The sequence below is a fragment of the Triticum dicoccoides genome, chromosome 2B (assembly GCF_002162155.2).
Source record: "Triticum dicoccoides isolate Atlit2015 ecotype Zavitan chromosome 2B, WEW_v2.0, whole genome shotgun sequence".
Lineage (NCBI taxonomy): Eukaryota > Viridiplantae > Streptophyta > Magnoliopsida > Poales > Poaceae > Triticum > Triticum dicoccoides.
In genome coordinates, this window is record NC_041383.1 from 748,780,306 (window position 1) to 748,799,678 (window position 19,373).

The 19,373-nt window shown below is 48.9% G+C and overlaps 1 protein-coding gene across 1 annotated transcript; it reads left to right on the plus strand.

The window, feature by feature from the left end:
* The first annotated feature begins 254 nt into the window (after positions 1–254).
* Positions 255–8,656, plus strand: LOC119368581 (wall-associated receptor kinase-like 8). Its single transcript, XM_037633801.1, has 3 exons — positions 255–1,392; positions 4,584–4,691; positions 7,366–8,656. The coding sequence occupies exons 1-3, from the start codon at positions 333–335 to the stop codon at positions 8,367–8,369; spliced, it is 2,172 nt and encodes a 723-aa protein (XP_037489698.1). The 5' UTR covers positions 255–332; the 3' UTR covers positions 8,370–8,656.
* Positions 8,657–19,373: the final 10,717 nt, after the last annotated feature.

Consider the following 19,373-nt stretch of genomic DNA (forward strand, 5'->3'; position numbering starts at 1 on the left):
AACAGTAGCCGAGTTGGACACGAGTTTGATTTCCACACAAAACAGAAGCTTGTCACATCACTGATTATGCCACACTCGTTTCCCCTACCTTTCTTACTACGGCATAGACTTTTCCTTACCAAAGAATTATCTGTAGCATGAGGATTGTTCTAACTCAGCTACTAGACATGCAACATGCTTATATTGATTAGTCTATATCCGTGTAGCTAGCTGGCGTTGAAGTCAACTGAGAAGACCAAAGGCAAACCAGTGAGGTTGTTTCTTCTATATAAGAGGAGGTTAATTACCAGTACGAGTATCACCAAGCCTACGGCTAGCTAATTCCTTACAGCATGCTCAAGTTGCAGGAGAAGATGACCCTTCTCCTTCCCTCCGTTCCTTCCCCACAGCCACAAGCAAATCACCTCATGTCGATATTAATAGCACTGATGGCCCTTGAGCTCCTCGTGGCAACAGTCGCCGCTGCCCCGTTAGCCTTGCCTGGCTGCCCGGAGGCCTGTGGCAGCGTTACCGTCCCCTACCCTTTTGGCTTCCGGCAAGGCTGCTTTCACAAGGGCTTCAACCTCACCTGCAACGAGACGGGCCATCAGCCGAAGCTGTTCCTGCGCGACGACGTGGAAGTGGACGCCATCTCACTGGTGGGCGGCACGGTACGTGTCCAGAGCAAGATCGTGAACGGCGAGTGGGACTACAGGAACGTGCCATACCAAGCGCTTAAACCAAACAGGAGCGTTGGGTCTGGGAAGCCCTATATTGGCTACGACGGCTCGTGGTCTGGCGGCCTAACGGTGTCGACCGAGCATAACGTCTTCGTGGCCATCGGATGCAACTTCATCGGCTACCTCGCTGCAGGCAGTGACCGGGGTTCCGTGTACGTCAGCGCATGCGCCGCTCTGTGTGACACAGATTATCCGCCACCCGGGGACACCTCGTGCTCAGGCGTCGGCTGCTGCCGGACGACCATCTCGCAGGGTTTGCCCGCGTATGGGGTGCAGCTCAAGGATTTGAACCAGACTGAAGCCGCGTACGCCGGCAAAGGCAGACCCGTTAGTTCACGCCTTTTGTCCGGGGCCGCGTTCATAGTCGATCGCGAGTGGTTCACCGGGATTAACGTAGGCGCCATGCAGAATAGCACTTTCGGTGATTTCGGAAGCTCGTATCGATCTCGTCGGAGCAGTCCCAAGGTGACCAGGGTACCCACCGTGCTGGAATGGTGGCTGGATGTGAAAAGCGACCGTGACTTGGTCGTGTTGGATCCCCATTCTGTATCAGGTTGGAGATGCATGAGCTTGAACAGCTTCGCTGCCAACATCAACGGTGCAGTGAACAAAGTAAGGTGCAACTGCTCGGATGGATACGAAGGCAACCCTTACATCATTCACGGATGCCAAGGTAACACCACTCTGCCGAGTGCCGACTCTCCTTTGTTCTCCCCCTTCTAGTTTATTTTTTGCACCTACGCTGTTCAAGAGATTTGCAACACAATAGTTTCACATACGGCAGTTCAGTCCATCTTACAAATTTCGAAAGGGATCGAAGATTAGTGGGCCTTGTGCTATTAATCGAGTCCATGCGGTAAGCTGGGTGGGTACCGAAACTATTGATACCGTTTAGATAGGGCGAGGCTGAGCAGCAATCAGGTCTCCTTTTCCTCTGGTCATAGAAACTCTGATTGCCTGGTTGGACTTGAACCACCGAAGCAGTTCGTGGCCATCTCCTTGCCCGGGATGGCACGGTACGACCAATAGACCAACACAGCGATCGACCGATGCCTCCAGTCCGAGAAGGTCACTATAGGCATAGACAAGTTGGACATGAGTTTCCAAATAAAACACAAGATTGTCAGGCCACTGATTATGCCCAGGATGGCACGCGGTACGACCAAGTGACCGAACTGATGTCTGCAGTCCACAAACATCACTATAGCGGCACGGTACGACCAAGTGACCGATGCCTGCAGTCCACAAACATCACTATAGCCTATTTTCTTTGAAACAACGGACCCTCCCGGATTATTAATTATTACTATAGCCTATAGGCATAGACAAGTTAGGCAACTAGATTTTCACATCTTCACTGGTTAACCATGCCACCTTCCTTCCATTAAACAAGAATAAGTAAAATGGGCAATGACTAGCTATGTTTTCCTTGTGCCAAAGATATAGTACACTCCGTCCAGAAAAGCATAGTTATTGCAGTTGCAGGGCTGATGCTTCGGCTTATAGTGGCCCCATTAGCAGCTCTGGTAGTGGCAGCATACCCATCTCCTACCTTTCGGCTTCCAGCAAGGGTGCTTCATTCTTCAACCCGGGGCTTAAACCTCACGGCCGATGAGATGATCCTGGCCGATGGCACAAGTGTGGATGCCAGTCTGCTGGCCACAAGGCCCCTGATAGTCTCCACGAATTAGCACACCTGGTTTCTAGCTAGCACTTTGTATCAACTTTAGTACAAAATTACTACAAAGTTGGGTCATCTATTTTGGAACGGAGGGAGTAGAAAGGAAGCCCTGTGATGCATTTAGGCTGGGGCACCACTTAGGACCTGACTGTAAGTGAGTGATCTGGTTATGTAGGGGTTGTTAGTCCCACTTGCATGTATGCGTTGCATGTCTGTGTGGCTCTTTGTGTCTCACGTGTCCGCACTGGTACTATGCAAGGGGCATGGTTAGTTGCCTTTGTGGTCGACGCATGTGTGAAATGAGGCAGCACTGATGGCTTTTGGTTTTTGTTGCCACTATGGGTGTGGGGCGGGGGAGGGGGGAGCTACCGTGCTGCTTCCTTGCCGAAGGTAGGGGTCCGTTGCGCCGCCTCCCTTGTGCTCTTGCCTCTTCGGCACGATATCACCAACACCTCTAAAAACAGACACTAATAAAAAAAGGCCCCATGTGGCAAAGGGCGTGACGTCGTTAATACGCAATCATCTCTGCAAATGTACTCCATGTGTAACTTCTTTTTAGGGTTACGCCATGTGTAACTTGATCTATGCTGCTCTAGTCAAACATCTTGACGAAACCCTCAAATCCAGCGCCGTGTGCCGTGCACCGGCTTCTGTTGAGGAGTTCCACCCGTCCGGTTAGCACAAATCGAGCCGATCCTTTGTGCTAAGGCCTTGTACAATGGAAGGTGCTTAGAGAAATAAACCAAGCTTTTCTTAAGCACCGGTGCTTATTTATACAGGATAGACGCTTAACTAAGGGTCTCTTCTGTAGAAATAGGCACCGGTACTTCAGAAAATTCCGGTTTATTTTTCTAAGCACCTCCTATTGTACAAGGCCTAACAGGCTGGCTGGCCTGCCTAGAGAGAGGCCTTATGCCTAGTTGTAGAGAGGATAGGAGAGGTTAGGCCTCGGCGCCTCGCCCAATTCAAAGGGAAACTATGGGTGGACGATATTCCTTCGTGTCGCCTCATCCGGTGGCTGGTAGTTCTCCCTTCACCTCCCTACATACCCTGTAGCATGCAGCGGCGATTCCTACCTACAGTTCCTGCAGCACGCAGTGGGGGCGGCCAATGGTTGCCAGGCAGCGAGGCACCGTAGTCCCCGCGTTGCCACCAGCTGTGCCATGGCAGCGACTAGGCCCCTTATGTCGTTGGCGTGCTCCAGTTGGGACGGTGGGCGAACCGGGGTGACTGTGCGGGGTTGGCTATGCTTGCCAAGCTCGCTCTGGGAAGAGAGGAGCACACGGCGCGGTGGCTGGGTATCATTTAGGTGGCGGCTCAGCGGACACTGGGTGGCCTTGGTTGAGCGCGCGTGGGGGTGGGTGGTGGCGCCGGCTGCGCTAGGGTAAGTGGGTAACGCAGGATGACGAGAGGAACAACATGAGGGAGAGGGTGGCATTCCATCGTAATTTAGTCTAAATCCTACCGAGCCGTTCATTTTCCATTTATCGGTGGCAGTGGGGGGCAATTTTTGCCAACTCCGCATTTCTGAGGATTCTGGGGCGCAGGAAATTGCCAGCTTCTCCAACTTCTCGGAAATACACTACGGCCAAACACTACTTCTCAGAGCTGGCTCCGCCAAATTGAGTCATTCAGCTTGGCTCTACGTGCAATGTTGGCACAGAGCGGAGTTGGAGGGCTTCCGATCAGGCCGTTAGTCACGTCGATATCGACGGACAGGGTTCCATTGCTTTCTTATAGTGCTTCTTCCGTTTGGAATTACTTGTCATAAAAATAGATAAAAATGGATGTATCTACAACTAAAATACATCTAAATACATTCATTTTTTGGACGAGTAATTCTGAACGGATGGAGTAGTATCTTAGAATCAACTTTGAATTCAACTGGCAGTTGATGACCGATACCTGAGTTCTTTTAAATACTACTCCCTCCGTTCCAAAATAAGTGACGCGTTTAGTAAAGTGGTTCCATTATTGCTTCCTGGAGGGAGTATTTCTTTTTCTCCTCCCTTTTATTTTATTGATTTTCTAGTGTACCATGAATTATAGCCTTTGTTTTAATCTTATTGAGGCTTCAACTGCACTTGAAACTTACTTGATAAACATCAGCACATTTTTTTCACAACGTCACCCTGGTTTTGAGCTTTTCTTTTTTATTTACTCCATTTTCCTCTCCCTTCTAGATATCGATGAGTGCCAATGGCCAGTTTATCCATGCGTGCATGGGACCTGCATTAATATGCCGGGGACATACCGATGTGCAACAAAGAAACGTATCATCAGCCTCCCAGGTACTCCCTCCGTTTTTATTTACTCTGCATATTAGAGTCGACTGAAGTCAAACTTCGTAAAGTTTGACCAAATTTATAGAAAACAATATAGAGATTTATCATAATAAATCTATACGATGTGAAAGTACATTCAATAATAAATCTAATATTGTTGATTTGTTATTGTATATCTTAATATTTTTGTTTATAAATTTGGTCAAAGTTTGTAAAGCCTGACTTTGACCAAAACTAATATGCGAACTAAATAAAAACGGAGGGAATACAAATACAACTCATTTGCTTGGTATAAGGAGTTTCTCAGATCCAAATTAATTTAAGTTTTAGCTCGTCTTAAGTCAAACTTGTTTAAGTTGACCAAGTCTATAGAAAAATGCACCGATATTTTTATGTTGTAGATCTCAGTACACGTTTGCGTATGCATGGTCAAACTTAAGTTTGACTTCGGACAAACATAAATCTTCAATTAATTTTGAACGGAGGAGTAGCTGTTAATTTGTGATATAGTATACCAGTAGAACGGCTGCAGAAATACTTCTATTGCATCTTTTGATTTTAAAATCAGTTTTCCTACTACTTGAACATTGAAATCATCAGTTGGTTGACCATTCAAAAAGAAAGAGAAAGTGGAATAAATATAAATAAATAACAATGTTGTAGGAATAATCAATAACACGCCGGCTTCCTACTTAGCCCGAGAAGGCACACACTAAGTTGATTATCAAGGAACAACCAAGTGAACACAAGCCAATCCCTTGTCATGATTAAGAAGACAACAAATAAAAAAATATAAGAATGCAAAGTTAAATGGATAAAGGAGAGCAAAGAAGCCCAAGTAAAGATTCAAGCCCACCATGGCAAAGGTACGAGAGGGATTGGTCCACTGTAGGGTTATGGACTTGCCTCCTCTCTGTCCCTCCCTTCCTCTCTCTCCGTTTGTCCACCATGGACCTATGAACCAAAGGTTATCTTTTTTGTCCTCCCCACCTACCATTTCAAGGGCAGTGTTGATAATTTCTCAAGTACCCCTAGCCTACATAAACTCCCATGGACATAAACTCAAGGGGAGGGCACTAGAGAGCTTCAAGCCTCGCCGCAGGGCCGTCTCCAGAAATTCGGGGCTCCGGTGCAAAATGCAAATGATGCCCCACAATCTAAAAATTCTTATAATTGAAAAATCAATACAGCTAAAGCATATTCTTAGTTAAGTTATATTAACTTTAAATGTTAGTTCGTACAATATTATGAAATAGATCTAATACACCAACTATCTTCCCTAAAGAATCCATCCATGGAGCGGTAAACATTTAGCAATTTGTTAATTAACTCAAGAATTGATGCACATGTAGTCATGTACACTATATTCACCAGCCATTCAATTATTGAACTGAAAAAATGACATAAATAAATCTGGTTTGCTTGGGCGCACCTGATGGACATGGACTGATCTGTGATGCCTAAAATTAAATCTCCAAATCGATCTGGCCTAAGCCTATGCGCTCGACCGCCGAACCCCTGCTGCTTTTCTTGGCCACGTTGGCCCTTGCCGCCGCTTGTTTCCGTTTGAATTTGTTAAATTAATTATGTCATCTGCCCTGCCATCCTGCTCCTTGCGGTTGCGCCACCACCAAGCAGATTCAATCAAGCCGCCGTACCTAGGAAGGCTAGAAACCAATCGTGTGGCGTGATTTTGCTGACCTGCAGGGAGTTTGGGAGAGGCTCGGTGCGACCGATCGATCGGGAAGAAGCTCGGGCGATCAGACCAGGCCGGCAGGCCCAAAAGAGTGCAAAGAAACGAAATAGCCTAACGAGAAATATATATGGCCCAAAATTGGGGCCCCTTGGATTTGTGGGCCCTATGTGGTCGCATCGCTCGCACCGAGCCTTGCCGTGGGAGCTCATGTCCGTGGAATCTCGTTCACACATACTGATGTTAAGGAAGAGAATCTTGGAAAGGGCACCGAGGAGCCTGTCCGACCTGGACGAGACTTGCCTGCTCTCCGCGCGTGTGCCCATCCATGCTCCCACATACGTGGCTTAATTTGATTGGAACAGAATAAGACCCGGCCTCACTCTCCTAAAATCAGGGGGGAGATGATTAGATTAGAAAGGAAAAAGGGAAAAGGACAGCCGTAAGATGAAGTGGGAGTACGGATGGGAGCATGGGGAGGGAGCAGGCAAGCCGAATCCGTCCGACCTGGGCCTGTGACCAAACCTCTCTCGAGACCTTCCTAACATAGGACTAGTTGCGCTTCTTTAAGGCGACAAACATATCCAAAAAATATCGACGTGTTAATCTTGTCGGTGTATGATGACCTTTGCCATAAGGGGGTTGTACACCCCCGCTAATTAAATATTCATTGTGCTTGCCTTACCAACGACACCCATGATAACTTGATTACAACCAGTTTGCTAAACGCATCCCTAATCACACCTTCTTTTTACTACAACAACAAATAAACAAATGAAATAATGACTGTTATGTGCTTCTTAAACTAGTAAACCATGTGATCACTCCTGAAATATATTTTTGTTACTTCCAATATGTTTGCTCTGATAAATATTCCAAAAAAAAAAATGATGTGGTATTGTTGAGCAGTTTCAAACTTTCAATTCAAAATTTAAATGTGTGTGTGGCATATTATGTACTATCAAACCTCACTGCCATTCTCTGCAGGTTTAATTACCGCAATTGCAGTAACTGCTGGTTTTGGGTTACTGTTTTCACTTATGGATGCTACCAAAATCACTAATAAACTCAAGCAACGAAGAGCCAAAAAGTTGAGACAAAAATTCTTCAAGAAAAATCATGGATTGCTTCTACAACAGTTAATCTCTTCAAACAACGATATAGCCGAAAGAACAAGGATTTTTAGCTTGGAAGAACTGGAGCAAGCGACCAACAAATTTGACCATAATCGCATCCTTGGTGGCGGTGGCCATGGCACGGTGTACAAAGGCATCTTATCTGATCAATGTATTGTGGCCATCAAGAAGGCCAAAATTATTGTACAAAGGGAAATCGACCAGTTCATCAACGAGGTGGTCATACTTTCACAGACAAACCATAGGAATGTGGTGAAGCTTTTTGGTTGTTGCCTTGAGACAGAAGTTCCTCTACTTGTTTACGAATTCATATCAAATGGAGCTCTTTCATTTCATCTCCATGGCCAAAGTGAGAACCCATTATCATGGAAAGATAGGTTGAGGATTGCACTGGAAACTGCAAGGGCCATTGCATATCTACACTCTGCTGCTTCAATATCAGTATACCACAGAGATATCAAATGTGCAAATATACTACTTACCGATACCTTAACATCAAAAGTATCAGATTTTGGAGCTTCAAGGTCTATTGCAATAGATGAGACAGGAATACTTACAGCTGTCCAAGGAACCTATGGTTACCTTGATCCTGAATACTACTACACTAGTCGACTCACGGAGAAAAGCGATGTTTACAGCTTTGGTGTCATCCTAGCAGAGCTACTGACAAGGGTGACACCAGTTTTTTCTTCTCATTCATCAGAAGGGACAAGCCTAGCATCACATTTTGTATCACATATAAGAGACAGTCGATTCTCAGATATTCTAGATGCACAAATTGTTGAGGAGGGAGGGGCTGAAGATGCTGAGGTGGTTGCAAGACTCGCAGAAGCATGCTTAAGTTTAAAAGGTTAAGAAAGGCCTACAATGAGACAAGTGGAGACAGTACTTGAAGATGTTCAGAACTCAAGAGTCAATCTTAGTTCTCATATCACAAGAGTGAACCGAAATGCTATAAATGATCAGCCATACAAGGAAAGTAAAGGCGGAGAAGAAACTAGACTGTACAGCTTGGAAAAAGAGTTCATAGAGTCGTCTGAAATTCCAAGATGATTTTACTTGCATGGTGAAGTGTTACATTTGCTTTTATTAGATTGGGTGCCAATTTGGAACTCTGAATTATAACATCTATTTATCGGTAACCCAGAGGTGAGCACAGGCTCATCGAGGACGTAGTGCACCTGAGGCTTTTGTGCTACCGGTGCGCCCACGGTTTAAAACTCATGCAATATTTTTAAAAACTTCTAAAAATAATTGAGTACACAGAGACAAGATACATGGACTTTATCTTGGTGCATGTACGTGTGTTTACTGTACTGGATACATAAAACTGCAACTACTCTTTTGTACAGTATCATCTAGCAACCCAAGTTGAACCCGTGCATTTACACATACAAAAACTAGATATGTATCACGATAATCATGCAGTGTGAAAAAGAGAAGCAGTATGACGATTTTGAGAATGAATCTCCACGGTTGAGACTTTCGCATAACTACAGAGCACTACTACTGCTACTACATGTTCCAACGGGACAACATACATGTACTGCTACTGGAGCTTCTATAACTGAACTTTCGCACTTTATATGAATAATAATCAAAGTCAATTGCCTCGGGTCTCCCAAAATTAGCAGAGTGTTCAGAACACACCATTGCAGTCAACGGAAGGTAGAGGTGGTGCTAAGCGTGCCGTATGTTCCTGTGGCGACCATCTCCGAGTGGAGGAGGCTCGTCTGACAGACAGCAGAACTGCCGTACGGCGGTACGGGCCATAATCGGGCACTAATCAACATTCAGTAAAACTAGGTTCCGTATAATTCTTGGTGGTAAGCTTCATCTAAAATTGGTTCTGCTAGCATGTTCAGACATGCAGTTTGCGCATTGTGATTTTTATCTTTTGTAATGCACACTTCTACGCTTGCCGAGCGCCGCTGCATAGCCTCATCACGGCTGGCACTGTAGAAAAATCAGTGTGCCTTGTGATGAGGTCTGCATAGCCTCATCACGGCTGGCACTGTAGAAAAATCAGTGTGCCTTGCCTTCCATGTTTTGTTTGTTCAACATGCACGCACTTGTGCCTTTTTCAGTTCAATGTCTGAACCGGCAACATAGGCGCGCGATGCCTGTTTCTGTTTTTCTCTATGCACTTTTTTTTTCGAAACGGAGGCAAAAGAATTGCCTCATCGATTAATTAAGAAAAAGAGAATTGCCCGGTTAATGTACGGAAAACCGGGCTAAAACCGATACCGATACAATCAGACCATAATTGGGTTACTCATCAATCATGACCCCACAAGCACTCGTGCAACCTGCCAAACCCTCCTAACACGCAATAACTCCTCACACTTGTACACCACAATTTTGAACCCAACAAGAACATCCCAACAAAAGATAATGGACCACGCCGAAATCACATATGACGACCCAAACCATGGGGATGAGCCGAGGGACCGGGAATCATCCATTAAGCAGCTACGGGCGCGGCGCCACTCTTTTTGCCTTTGCACCTTGGTGGCTTCTCCTTCACTATACCCGACCGAGGGCAATCACTCGCCTTCTTGTATTTGCCCTTGAATGTCGTTCCCGTCAGGAGGCAAGCAATCGCCATTTCAGTTCCAGGGCTAACAGTCTCCACGCTAGCGAGCAAGTCACAAAGCTCTTTTGCAAAGAGAGCATTGGAATTATCCGTCGGCGGGGGTGGAATGGGTGCAGAAGCCACATGTGAGTGCGCAGCCGAGTTCACCTGACTCATACTCACATGTCAAGATTGAATCATGTCCCTCACACGTGGTTGCTTGCGTGTCCACCATCATATGCTCCACTGATAGAGGCGAATCAGAGCTCGCAGCCGAGTTCACCTCACTCATACTCACATGTCAAGATTGAATCATGTCCCTCACACGTGGTTGCTTGCGTGTCCACCATCATATGCTCCACTGATAGAGGCGAATCAGAGCTCGCACATAACACTTGAAGCTCGGGCATCACCTGCAGCACCGGAGGCACAACCACGGGAATGGTCCCGCCCTCAACGGTAGACATCACAGTGGGCAAGGTAGACGGCGATGATGAGTTGTCCATAGCTCTAGGGGAGAAACAACCATAGAGCTCCCCAACTCCGTTCTCCACTGAGCCACCAACATCAACCTCACTAGGAGGATGTGGTGCAGGAGCGGATTGCAACACAGCCGGCACAAGAGAGAGCTTTCCCAGAGCAGCCTCCGCTCGCTCCAGAAAGCTCCCAAAGCGCACCAGGAGTTCAGCCTGGGCAGCTAGAGTGGACTGGAGCAGCACATCAGATGGGGTTGCCGACTCAGCGTGAGCGGAAATGACTGATGCCCAGGACCTGCGGTGAAGCACCTTGGAGAGGAGTTGGGATACCATCGGACCATCACAAGGAGTTGGAGCTCGGTAATGCTCGGTGTCGAGGCGAGACCGTGGCGGCATGGGAAGGCATGCAAGTGAGCTGAATGGACGCCAAGCATTGCGACACCCACGCGCCCAGTGGCCGTTCTCCAAACAGCGACAACACCTCAAGGGATCTATGCAATCAGCGGCTCGATGACCAGGAGCAAGACATCTGCAACACCTACCAAAGAGCCAATCCGGAATGGGACGAGGGGGTAATGCCGGAGTTGGTGACTCCAGACGGCACCAGCCACGCCGAGGCAGCACATCTTGCCATCCTCCAGTCGCCTCCCTCTCAGGCATCACACACTGATCAGCATGCTGAGCTGCTGGGACAGAGCTTTTGGCAGCCGATGGCGTCAATGGGGCCAACTCCTCCTCTTCCTCATCGTCAACATCCTTGTCACCAAGGAAAGCCCAGGACACATGCCGCCCCATGTCTAAGTCGGCCGGGGACGCGTCGGCGGGCGCTGTCGGGGGCGAGTTGAATATGAGCACTGATGGAGACGAAGCGGGAGCGGAGGGCTCTGTCGAAGCTAGCCTTTTCAATTAAAAACGTCTGAACTGCTACACAGGCGCACGTCGGCAGCTCGACGGTAACGCAACAGCAGCAGTCGGCCACGTTTCGCTCAGCGTGCCACTGTTTCTGCTTCGGCCCCGACGCCTGGCTCCCCTGTCCTTGCCGATGCCGCCTCGGATGTGTTGCTGCCGGCCCCTGTTGCCTCTGTCAATGGGGACGACGTGGGCTGTGAAGAGGAATTGGTCGTGACGCTGCCACCACGGGCGGTGTTGTGGGCCTCCGCTGCTGACGACGATGACGATGAAGATGACGAAGAGGAGTTGGCTTCCCAGACACCGCCGGCTGCCACCAAGGCCCTCGACTCTGGAGGGATGTGCGTGGGGCATGATGCAGAGACAAATGAGGGTTGGCAGGAGGTGCTACCGAGGCGCGGCCAGCGTCGTCCGACTTCGTCGCCTTCCTCGACAATGGCTCCTCGTTCCATCCCCACTTGGCTTCGCGGTAGATGTTACAGATGCTTCGCTCATGGTCATCGCGCGGCTGTTTGCAAAGAGCTATTGCGGTGCTCCCGTTGTTTGGAGAATGGTCATCGTGCGCGTGGATGTTGCAACCCATGGCGTCCTCTAAGCTCACTGCCATGCAATGATGTGCCGCTCGTGTCGCAGCTCGACGTCGTGCATCGTCCTGCTCTTGCTTCATGTGAGGGTCCGTCGAGATCCGCACTCCCATCCAAGGCGCTTCATCATGGGTCTTGGGCGTCTGTCTTCTCTGGTACCATTGGCTCACCAACCTTGTCGGAGCTGATGTTGCAGTCCGCTTTGGCTGATCAGACTAAGTTGCTGCAAGGTTGTCTGGCGCGTGTTGGGAGCTTTTTAGAGCGAGCGGAGGCTGCTCTGAGTAGACTCTCCCTTGCGCCGGCTATGTTGCAGACCTCTCTGACGCCGCACTCTCCTTGTGCGGCTGGTGTTTGCTCCGCGGAGGATAGCGGGGTGGAGTTATATGGCTCCTTCTCCCCTCGTGTTGGAGACAATTCATCCTCGATGCCTACCTCCGATCCTATGTTGTCTTCCACTAAGGGCGAGTCCATTGTCGTGCTTGTGGCTCCGGTACTACAGGTCATGCCCGAGCTTAGGGAGCTATGTCTGAGTTTGTCAGTGGATCATATGAAGGTGGACACGTCGACGACCTCGAGCGAGGGTCAAGATTCACCTTTGTCAAGTGAGCAGCTGGAGGTTGTTGGGGAACGTAGTAATTTCAAAAAAATTCCTACGCACACGCAAGATCATGGTGATGCATAGCAACGAGAGGGGAGAGTATTGTTCATGTACCCTCGTAGACCGTAAGCGGAAGCGTTATGACAACGTGGTTGATGTAGTCGTACGTCTTCACGATCCGACCGATCCAAGTACCGAAAGTACGACACCTCCGAGTTCAGCACACGTTCAGCTCGATGACAATCCCCGGACTCTGATCTAGCAAAGTGTCGGGGATGAGTTCCGTCAGCACGACGGCGTGGTGACGATGATGATGTTCTACCGGCGCAAGGCTTCGCCTAAACTCCACGACGATATGACCGAGGTGGAATATGGTGGAGGGGGGCACCGCACACGGCTAAGGAACGATCTTGAAGATCAACTTGTGTTGTTGTAGGGTGCCCCCTTGCCCCCGTATATAAAGGAGCAAGGGGGGAGGCCGGCCGGCCCTTGTGGGCGCGCCAAGGAGGAGGAGTCCTCCTCCTAGTAGGAGTAGGACTCCCTCTTTCCTACTCCTACTAGGAGGGGGAAAGGGAGAGGGAGAGGGAAAGAGGGGGGCGCCGCCCCCCCCCCCTCTCCTAGTCCAATTCAGACCAGAGGGGGGGGCGCGCGACAGGGTCTGGCTGCCCCTCTCTCTCTCCACTAAGGCCCATAAGGCCCATTACTTCTCCCGAGGGGGTTCCGTTAACCCTCTGGCACTCCGGTTTTCTCCGAAAACACCCGGAACACTTTCGGTGTCCGAATATAGTCGTCCAATATATCAATCGTTATGTCTCGACCATTTCGAGACTCCTCGTCATTTCCGTGATCACATCCGGGACTCCGAACAAACTTCGGTACATCAAAATTTATAAACTCATAATAAAATTGTCATCGTAACGTTAAGCGTGCGGACCCTACGGGTTCGAGAACTACGTAGACATGACCTAGAACTATTCTCGGTCAATAACCAATAGCGGAACCTGGATGCTGATATTGGCTCCTACATATTCTATGAAGATCTTTATCGGTCAAACCGCATAACAACATACGTTGTTCCCTTTGTCATCGGTATGTTACTTGCCCGAGATTTGATCGTCGGTATCCAATACCTAGTTTAATCTCGTTACCGTCAAGTCTCTTTACTCGTTACGTAATGCATCATTCCGTAACTAACTCATTAGCTACATTGCTTGCAAGGCTTATAGTGATGTGCATTACCGAGAGGGCCCAGAGATACCTCTCCGACAATCAGAGTGACAAAACCTAATATCGAAATACGCCAACCCAACATGTACCTTCGGAGACACCTGTAGTACTCCTTTATAATCACCCAGTTACGTTGTGATGTTTAGTAGCACCCAAAGTGTTCCTCCGGTAAACGGGGGTTGCATAATCTCATAGTTACAGGAACATGTATAAGTCATGAAGAAAGCAATAGCAATATACTAAACGATCAAGTGCTAGGCTAATGGAATGGGTCATGTCAATCACATCATTCTCCTAATGATGTGATCCCGTTAATCAAATGACAACACATGTCTATGGTTAGGAAACATAACCATCTTTGATTAATGAGCTAGTCAAGTAGAGGCATACTAGTGATGTTATGTTTGTCTATGTATTCACACATGTATCATGTTTCCGGTTAATACAATTCTAGCATGAATAATAAACATTTATCATGATATAAGGAAATAAATAATAACTTTATTATTGCCTCTAGGGCATATTTCCTTCAGTCTCCCACTTGCACTAGAGTCAATAATCTAGTTCACATCACCATGTGATTTAACACCAATATTCACATCTGTATGTGATTAATACCAATAGTTCACATTGTCATGTGATCAACACCCAGAGGGTTTTACTAGAGTCAATAATCTAGTTCACATCGCTATGTGATTAACACCCAAAGAGTACTAAGGTATGATCATGTTTTGCTTGTGAGAGAAGTTTAGTCAACGGGTCTGTCACATTCAGAGTCGTATGTATTTTGCAAATATTCTATGTCTACAATGCTCTGCACGGAGCTACTCTAGCTAATTGCTCCCACTTTCAATATGCATCCAGATTGAGACTTAGAGTCATCTGGATCGGTGTAAAAGCTTGCACCGATGTAACTCTTTACGACGGGCTCTTTTATCACCTCCATAATCGAGAAGTATTTCCTTAGTCCTCACTAAGGATATTCTTGACCTCTGTCCAGTGATCTACTATTAGATCAAAATTGTATTCCTTTGCCAAACACAGAGCAAGGTATACAATAGGTCTGGTTCACAGCATAGCATACTTTATAGAACCTACGACTGAGGCATAGGGAATGGCTTTTCATTCTCTTTCTATTTTCTGCCATGGTCGGTGAGGGAGTCCTGGACTAGGGGGTGTCCGGATAGCCGAACTATCATCATCGGCCGGACTCCAAGACTATGAAGATACAAGATTGAAGACTTCGTCCCGTGTCCGGATGAGACTTTCCTTGGCGTGGAAGGCAAGCTTGGCGATACGGATATGTAGATCTCCTACCATTGTAACCGACTCTGTGTAACCCTAGCCCTCTCCGGTGTCTATATAAACCGGAGGGTTTTAGTCCGTAGGACATAACAACAATCATACCATAGGCTAGCTTCTAGGGTTTAGCCTCCTTGATCTCGTGGTAGATCTACTCTTGTAATACCCACATCATCAATATTAATCAAGCAGGACGTAGGGTTTTACCTCCAACAAGAGGGCCCGAACCTGGGTAAAACATCGTGTCCCTTGTCTCCTGTTACCATCCGCCTAGACGCACAGTTCGGGACCCCCTACCCGAGATCCGCCGGTTTTGACACCAACATTGGTGCTTTCATTGAGAGTTCCTCTGTGTCGTCACCGATAGGCTCGATGGCTCCTTCGATCATCAACAACGACGCGGTCCAGGGTGAGACTTTTCTCCCCGGACAGATCTTCATATTCGGCGGCTTTGCACTGCGGGCCAATTCGTTTGGCCATCTGGAGCAGATCGAAAGCTACGCCCCTAGCCATCAGGTCAGATTTGGAAGTCTGAACTTCACGGCTGACATCCGCGGAGACTTGATCTTCGATGGATTCGAGCCACAGCCGAGTGCGCCGCACTGTCACGATGGGCATGATTTAGCTCTACTGCCGGACAGTGCCCTGGTGGCCGCACACGAGTCCGCTCTGACCCTCAATTCGGAGCCGGCTGTGCAGATCGAGGACGGGTGGTTAGACACTGCCTCAGGGGCTGCAACCTCTACGGTGATAGAGCCGAATACTGACCTTGTCCCTTGTGAAGCTCGTGACTCCGAGGTGCCGGACTCCTTGCCGGACTCCGAACCTCCTACGCCCCCTCCAATCGAATCTGATTGGGCGCCGACCATGGAGTTCACTACTGCGGACGTCTTTCAACACTCACCTTTCGGCGACATCCTGAATTCGCTAAAGTATCTCTCTTATCAAGAGAGCCTTGGCCGGACTGCGGTCAGGACGGTTGGGATGCGGAAGACGAAGAAATTCAAGGCCCACCCACCACCCACTTAGTAGCCACTGTCGATGATTTAACCGACATGCTAGACTTCGACTCCGAAGACATCGACGGTATGGACGACGATGCCGGAGACGACCAAGAACCAGCGCCTACTGGGCACTGGAAAGCCACCTCGTCATATGACATATACATGGTGGATATCCCAAAGGATGGGAATGGCGAGGGAACAGTGGAGGAAGACCCCTCCAAGAAACAGCCCAAGCGCCGGCGTCAGCGGCGCCGCTCTAAATCCCGCCACAGCAAGAATGGAGATTCTGGCACCGGAGATAATAATATCCCAGACAGTGCCAAAGACAACCCCCTCCAGCAAGATTCAGCACAGGAGGACGGAGAAGCCAGCCCTCATGAGAGAGCGGCAGACGAAGAGGTAGAGGATAATAATTACATGCCTCCCTCCGGAGACGAGGCAAGCCTCGACGACGACGAATTTGTCGTGCCTGAGGATCCTGTCGAACAAGAGCGTTTTAAACGCAGGCTTATGGCCACGGCAAACAGCCTCAAGAAAAAGCAGCAACAGCTTAGAGCTGATCAAGATCTGCTAGCCGACAGATGGACTGAAGTCCTTGCGGCCGAAGAGCATGAGCTCGAACGCCCCTCCAAAAGCTACCCCAAACGCAAGTTGCTCCCCCGATTAGAGGAGGAGGCATATAAACCTGCATCACCAGCGCACAATACGGCTGACCAACCACCTCGTGTCCGCGACAGAGAGGCCTCTAGGCCCTCCACTAGAACCGTACCCCGGCATCGCTCGAAAAGCACAAGGCCACAGGGGAACGCTCCGGACTTGCGAGATGTATTGGAGGATAAGGCAAGACAATCAAGATCGATCTACGGATCGCGTGGGCGCCCCATGATACGTGACGACAACCGTCGCGCCGGACACAGCAAGTCCGGCCGGGCCGAACACAGTAGACAAAACTCGCTTGAGCTCCATCGTGATATAACCCAATACAGAGGCGCCGCACACCCACTATGCTTCACAGATGAAGTAATGGATCATCAAATCCCCGAAGGGTTTAAACCCGTGAATATTGAATCCTATTATGGCACAACAGACCCTGCGGTTTGGATCGAAGACTATCTCCTTCATATCCACATGGCCCGCGGTGACGATCTTCACGCCATCAAATACCTCCCACTCAAGCTTAAAGGACTAGCTCGGCATTGGCTTAACAGCTTGCCAGCAGAATCAATTGGGTGTTGGGAGGACCTGGAAGCCGCATTCCTTGATAACTTCCAGGGCATGTATGTGCGACCACCAGACGCTGACGACCTAAGCCACATAATTCAGCAGCCAGACGAATCGGTCAGACAATTTTGTACACAGTTCTTAACTAAGAAAAATCAAATCGTCGACTGTCCGGATGCGGAGGCCCTCACGGCCTTCAAATATAACATCCACAACGAGTGGCTTGCCCGGCACCTGGGACAGGAAAAGCCGAAATCCATGGCAGCCCTCACATCACTCATGACCCGCTTCTGCGCGGGAGAGGACAGCTGGCTAGCCCGCAGCAACAACCTTAGCAAAAATTCTGGCAGTCCGGATACCAAGGACCGCAATGGCAGGTCGCATCGCAACAAGAACAAACGCCGCATTAACGGTGACAATAATGAGGATACAGCAGTCAATGCCGGATTCAAAGGTTCCAAACCCGGTCAGCGGAAAAAGCCATTCAAAAGAACTACTCCGGGTCCATCCAATTTGGACCGAATACTCGATCGCTCGTGCCAGATACACGGCACCCCCGAAAAGCCAGCCAACCACACCAACAGGGATTGTTGGGTATTCAAGTAGGTAGGCAAGCTAATTGCCGAAAACAATGGCAAGGGGCTGCATAGCGATGACGAAGAAGAGACCCGACCGCCGAACAATAGAGGACAGAAGGGTTTCCCCCCACAAGTGCGGATGGTGAACATGATATACGCAACCCACATACCCAAGAGGGAGCGGAAGCATGCACTCAGGGACGTATACGCGATGGAGCCAGTCACCCCGAAGTTCAACCCATGGTCTTCCTGCCCGATCACTTTTGATGGAAGGGACCACCCCACCAGCATCCGCCACGGCGGATTTGCCGCATTGGTTTTAGACCCAATCGTCGATGGATTTCACCTCACCAGAGTCCTGATGGACGGCGGCAGTAGCCTGAACCTACTTTATCAGGACACAGTGCGCAAGATGGGCATAGACCCCTCAAGGATTAAACCCACAAAGACGACCTTCAAAGGCGTCATACCAGGTGTAGAGGCCAATTGTACAGGCTCAGTTACACTGGAAGTGGTCTCCTCGATAACTTCCGAAGCGAGGAGTTAATCTTCGACATAGTTCCGTTCCATAGCGGCTATCATGCTCTGCTCGGACGGACCGCATTTGCAAAGTTCAACGCGGTGCCACACTACGCATACCTCAAGCTCAAGATGCCAGGCCCTCGAGGAGTCATCACGGTCAACGGAAACACTGAACGCTCCCTCCGAACGAAGGAACATATAGCGGCTCTCGCGGCAGAAGTACAATGCAGCCTCTTAAGGCAATTCTCGAGTCCGGCCGTTAAGCGACTGGACACGGCTAAGCGCGCCCGGAGTAACCTACAACAAGACCACCTGGCACGTTCCGAGCACGCGTAGCAATGCGGCCCCAACCCCAGCCCTCGCAAGATTGCAAGACTGGTCCTTCGCGTACATCATTACGCCCTGGAGATACCATGGGCATAGGGGGAGGAGCACGACCACGACAGGCCTAGAATGCGGTTTAACCACACCAGGGGCTCCCAAGTGTGTCATTCTTTTTTTGTTTTTTCTTTCTTACCCACAGGACTCCATTCACCAGAGGCCCTGTCCGGCAGTAGACCGGCCGAAATCATGATGCAACAGCCAGGGAAGGAGAAAGGCTACGACGAATATCCAGGTGGTCTTCATTACGAGCATTAAATCTGTTTTATACACCATTCCGCAGCCTACCCCTGGAGGGGGACATGTTTAATAGTCCCATCCCTTGCTTACCGCACTACTTGCATCGTTCTGCATTCATAGCAGTATTTCTTGAATAAACAATGCAGCACATTTTGCTTACAATTGCATTCCTTTCTTATACATATATTCATTTATGACATGTCGCATCCGTACACTTTGGTACGGCTAAATACACCAGGGGC

What these genes read in the sequence shown, in the direction of transcription:
- LOC119368581 (XM_037633801.1), top strand. Translation starts at nt 333, where the DNA reads ATGCTCAAGTTGCAGGAGAAGATGACCCTTCTCCTTCCCTCCGTTCCT. An exon ending in CATCATTCACGGATGCCAAG is followed by an intron (nt 1,393 to 4,583) that starts GTAACACCACTC and finishes TCTCCCTTCTAG; the next exon opens with ATATCGATGAGTGCCAATGG. An exon ending in ACGTATCATCAGCCTCCCAG is followed by an intron (nt 4,692 to 7,365) that starts GTACTCCCTCCG and finishes CATTCTCTGCAG; the next exon opens with GTTTAATTACCGCAATTGCA.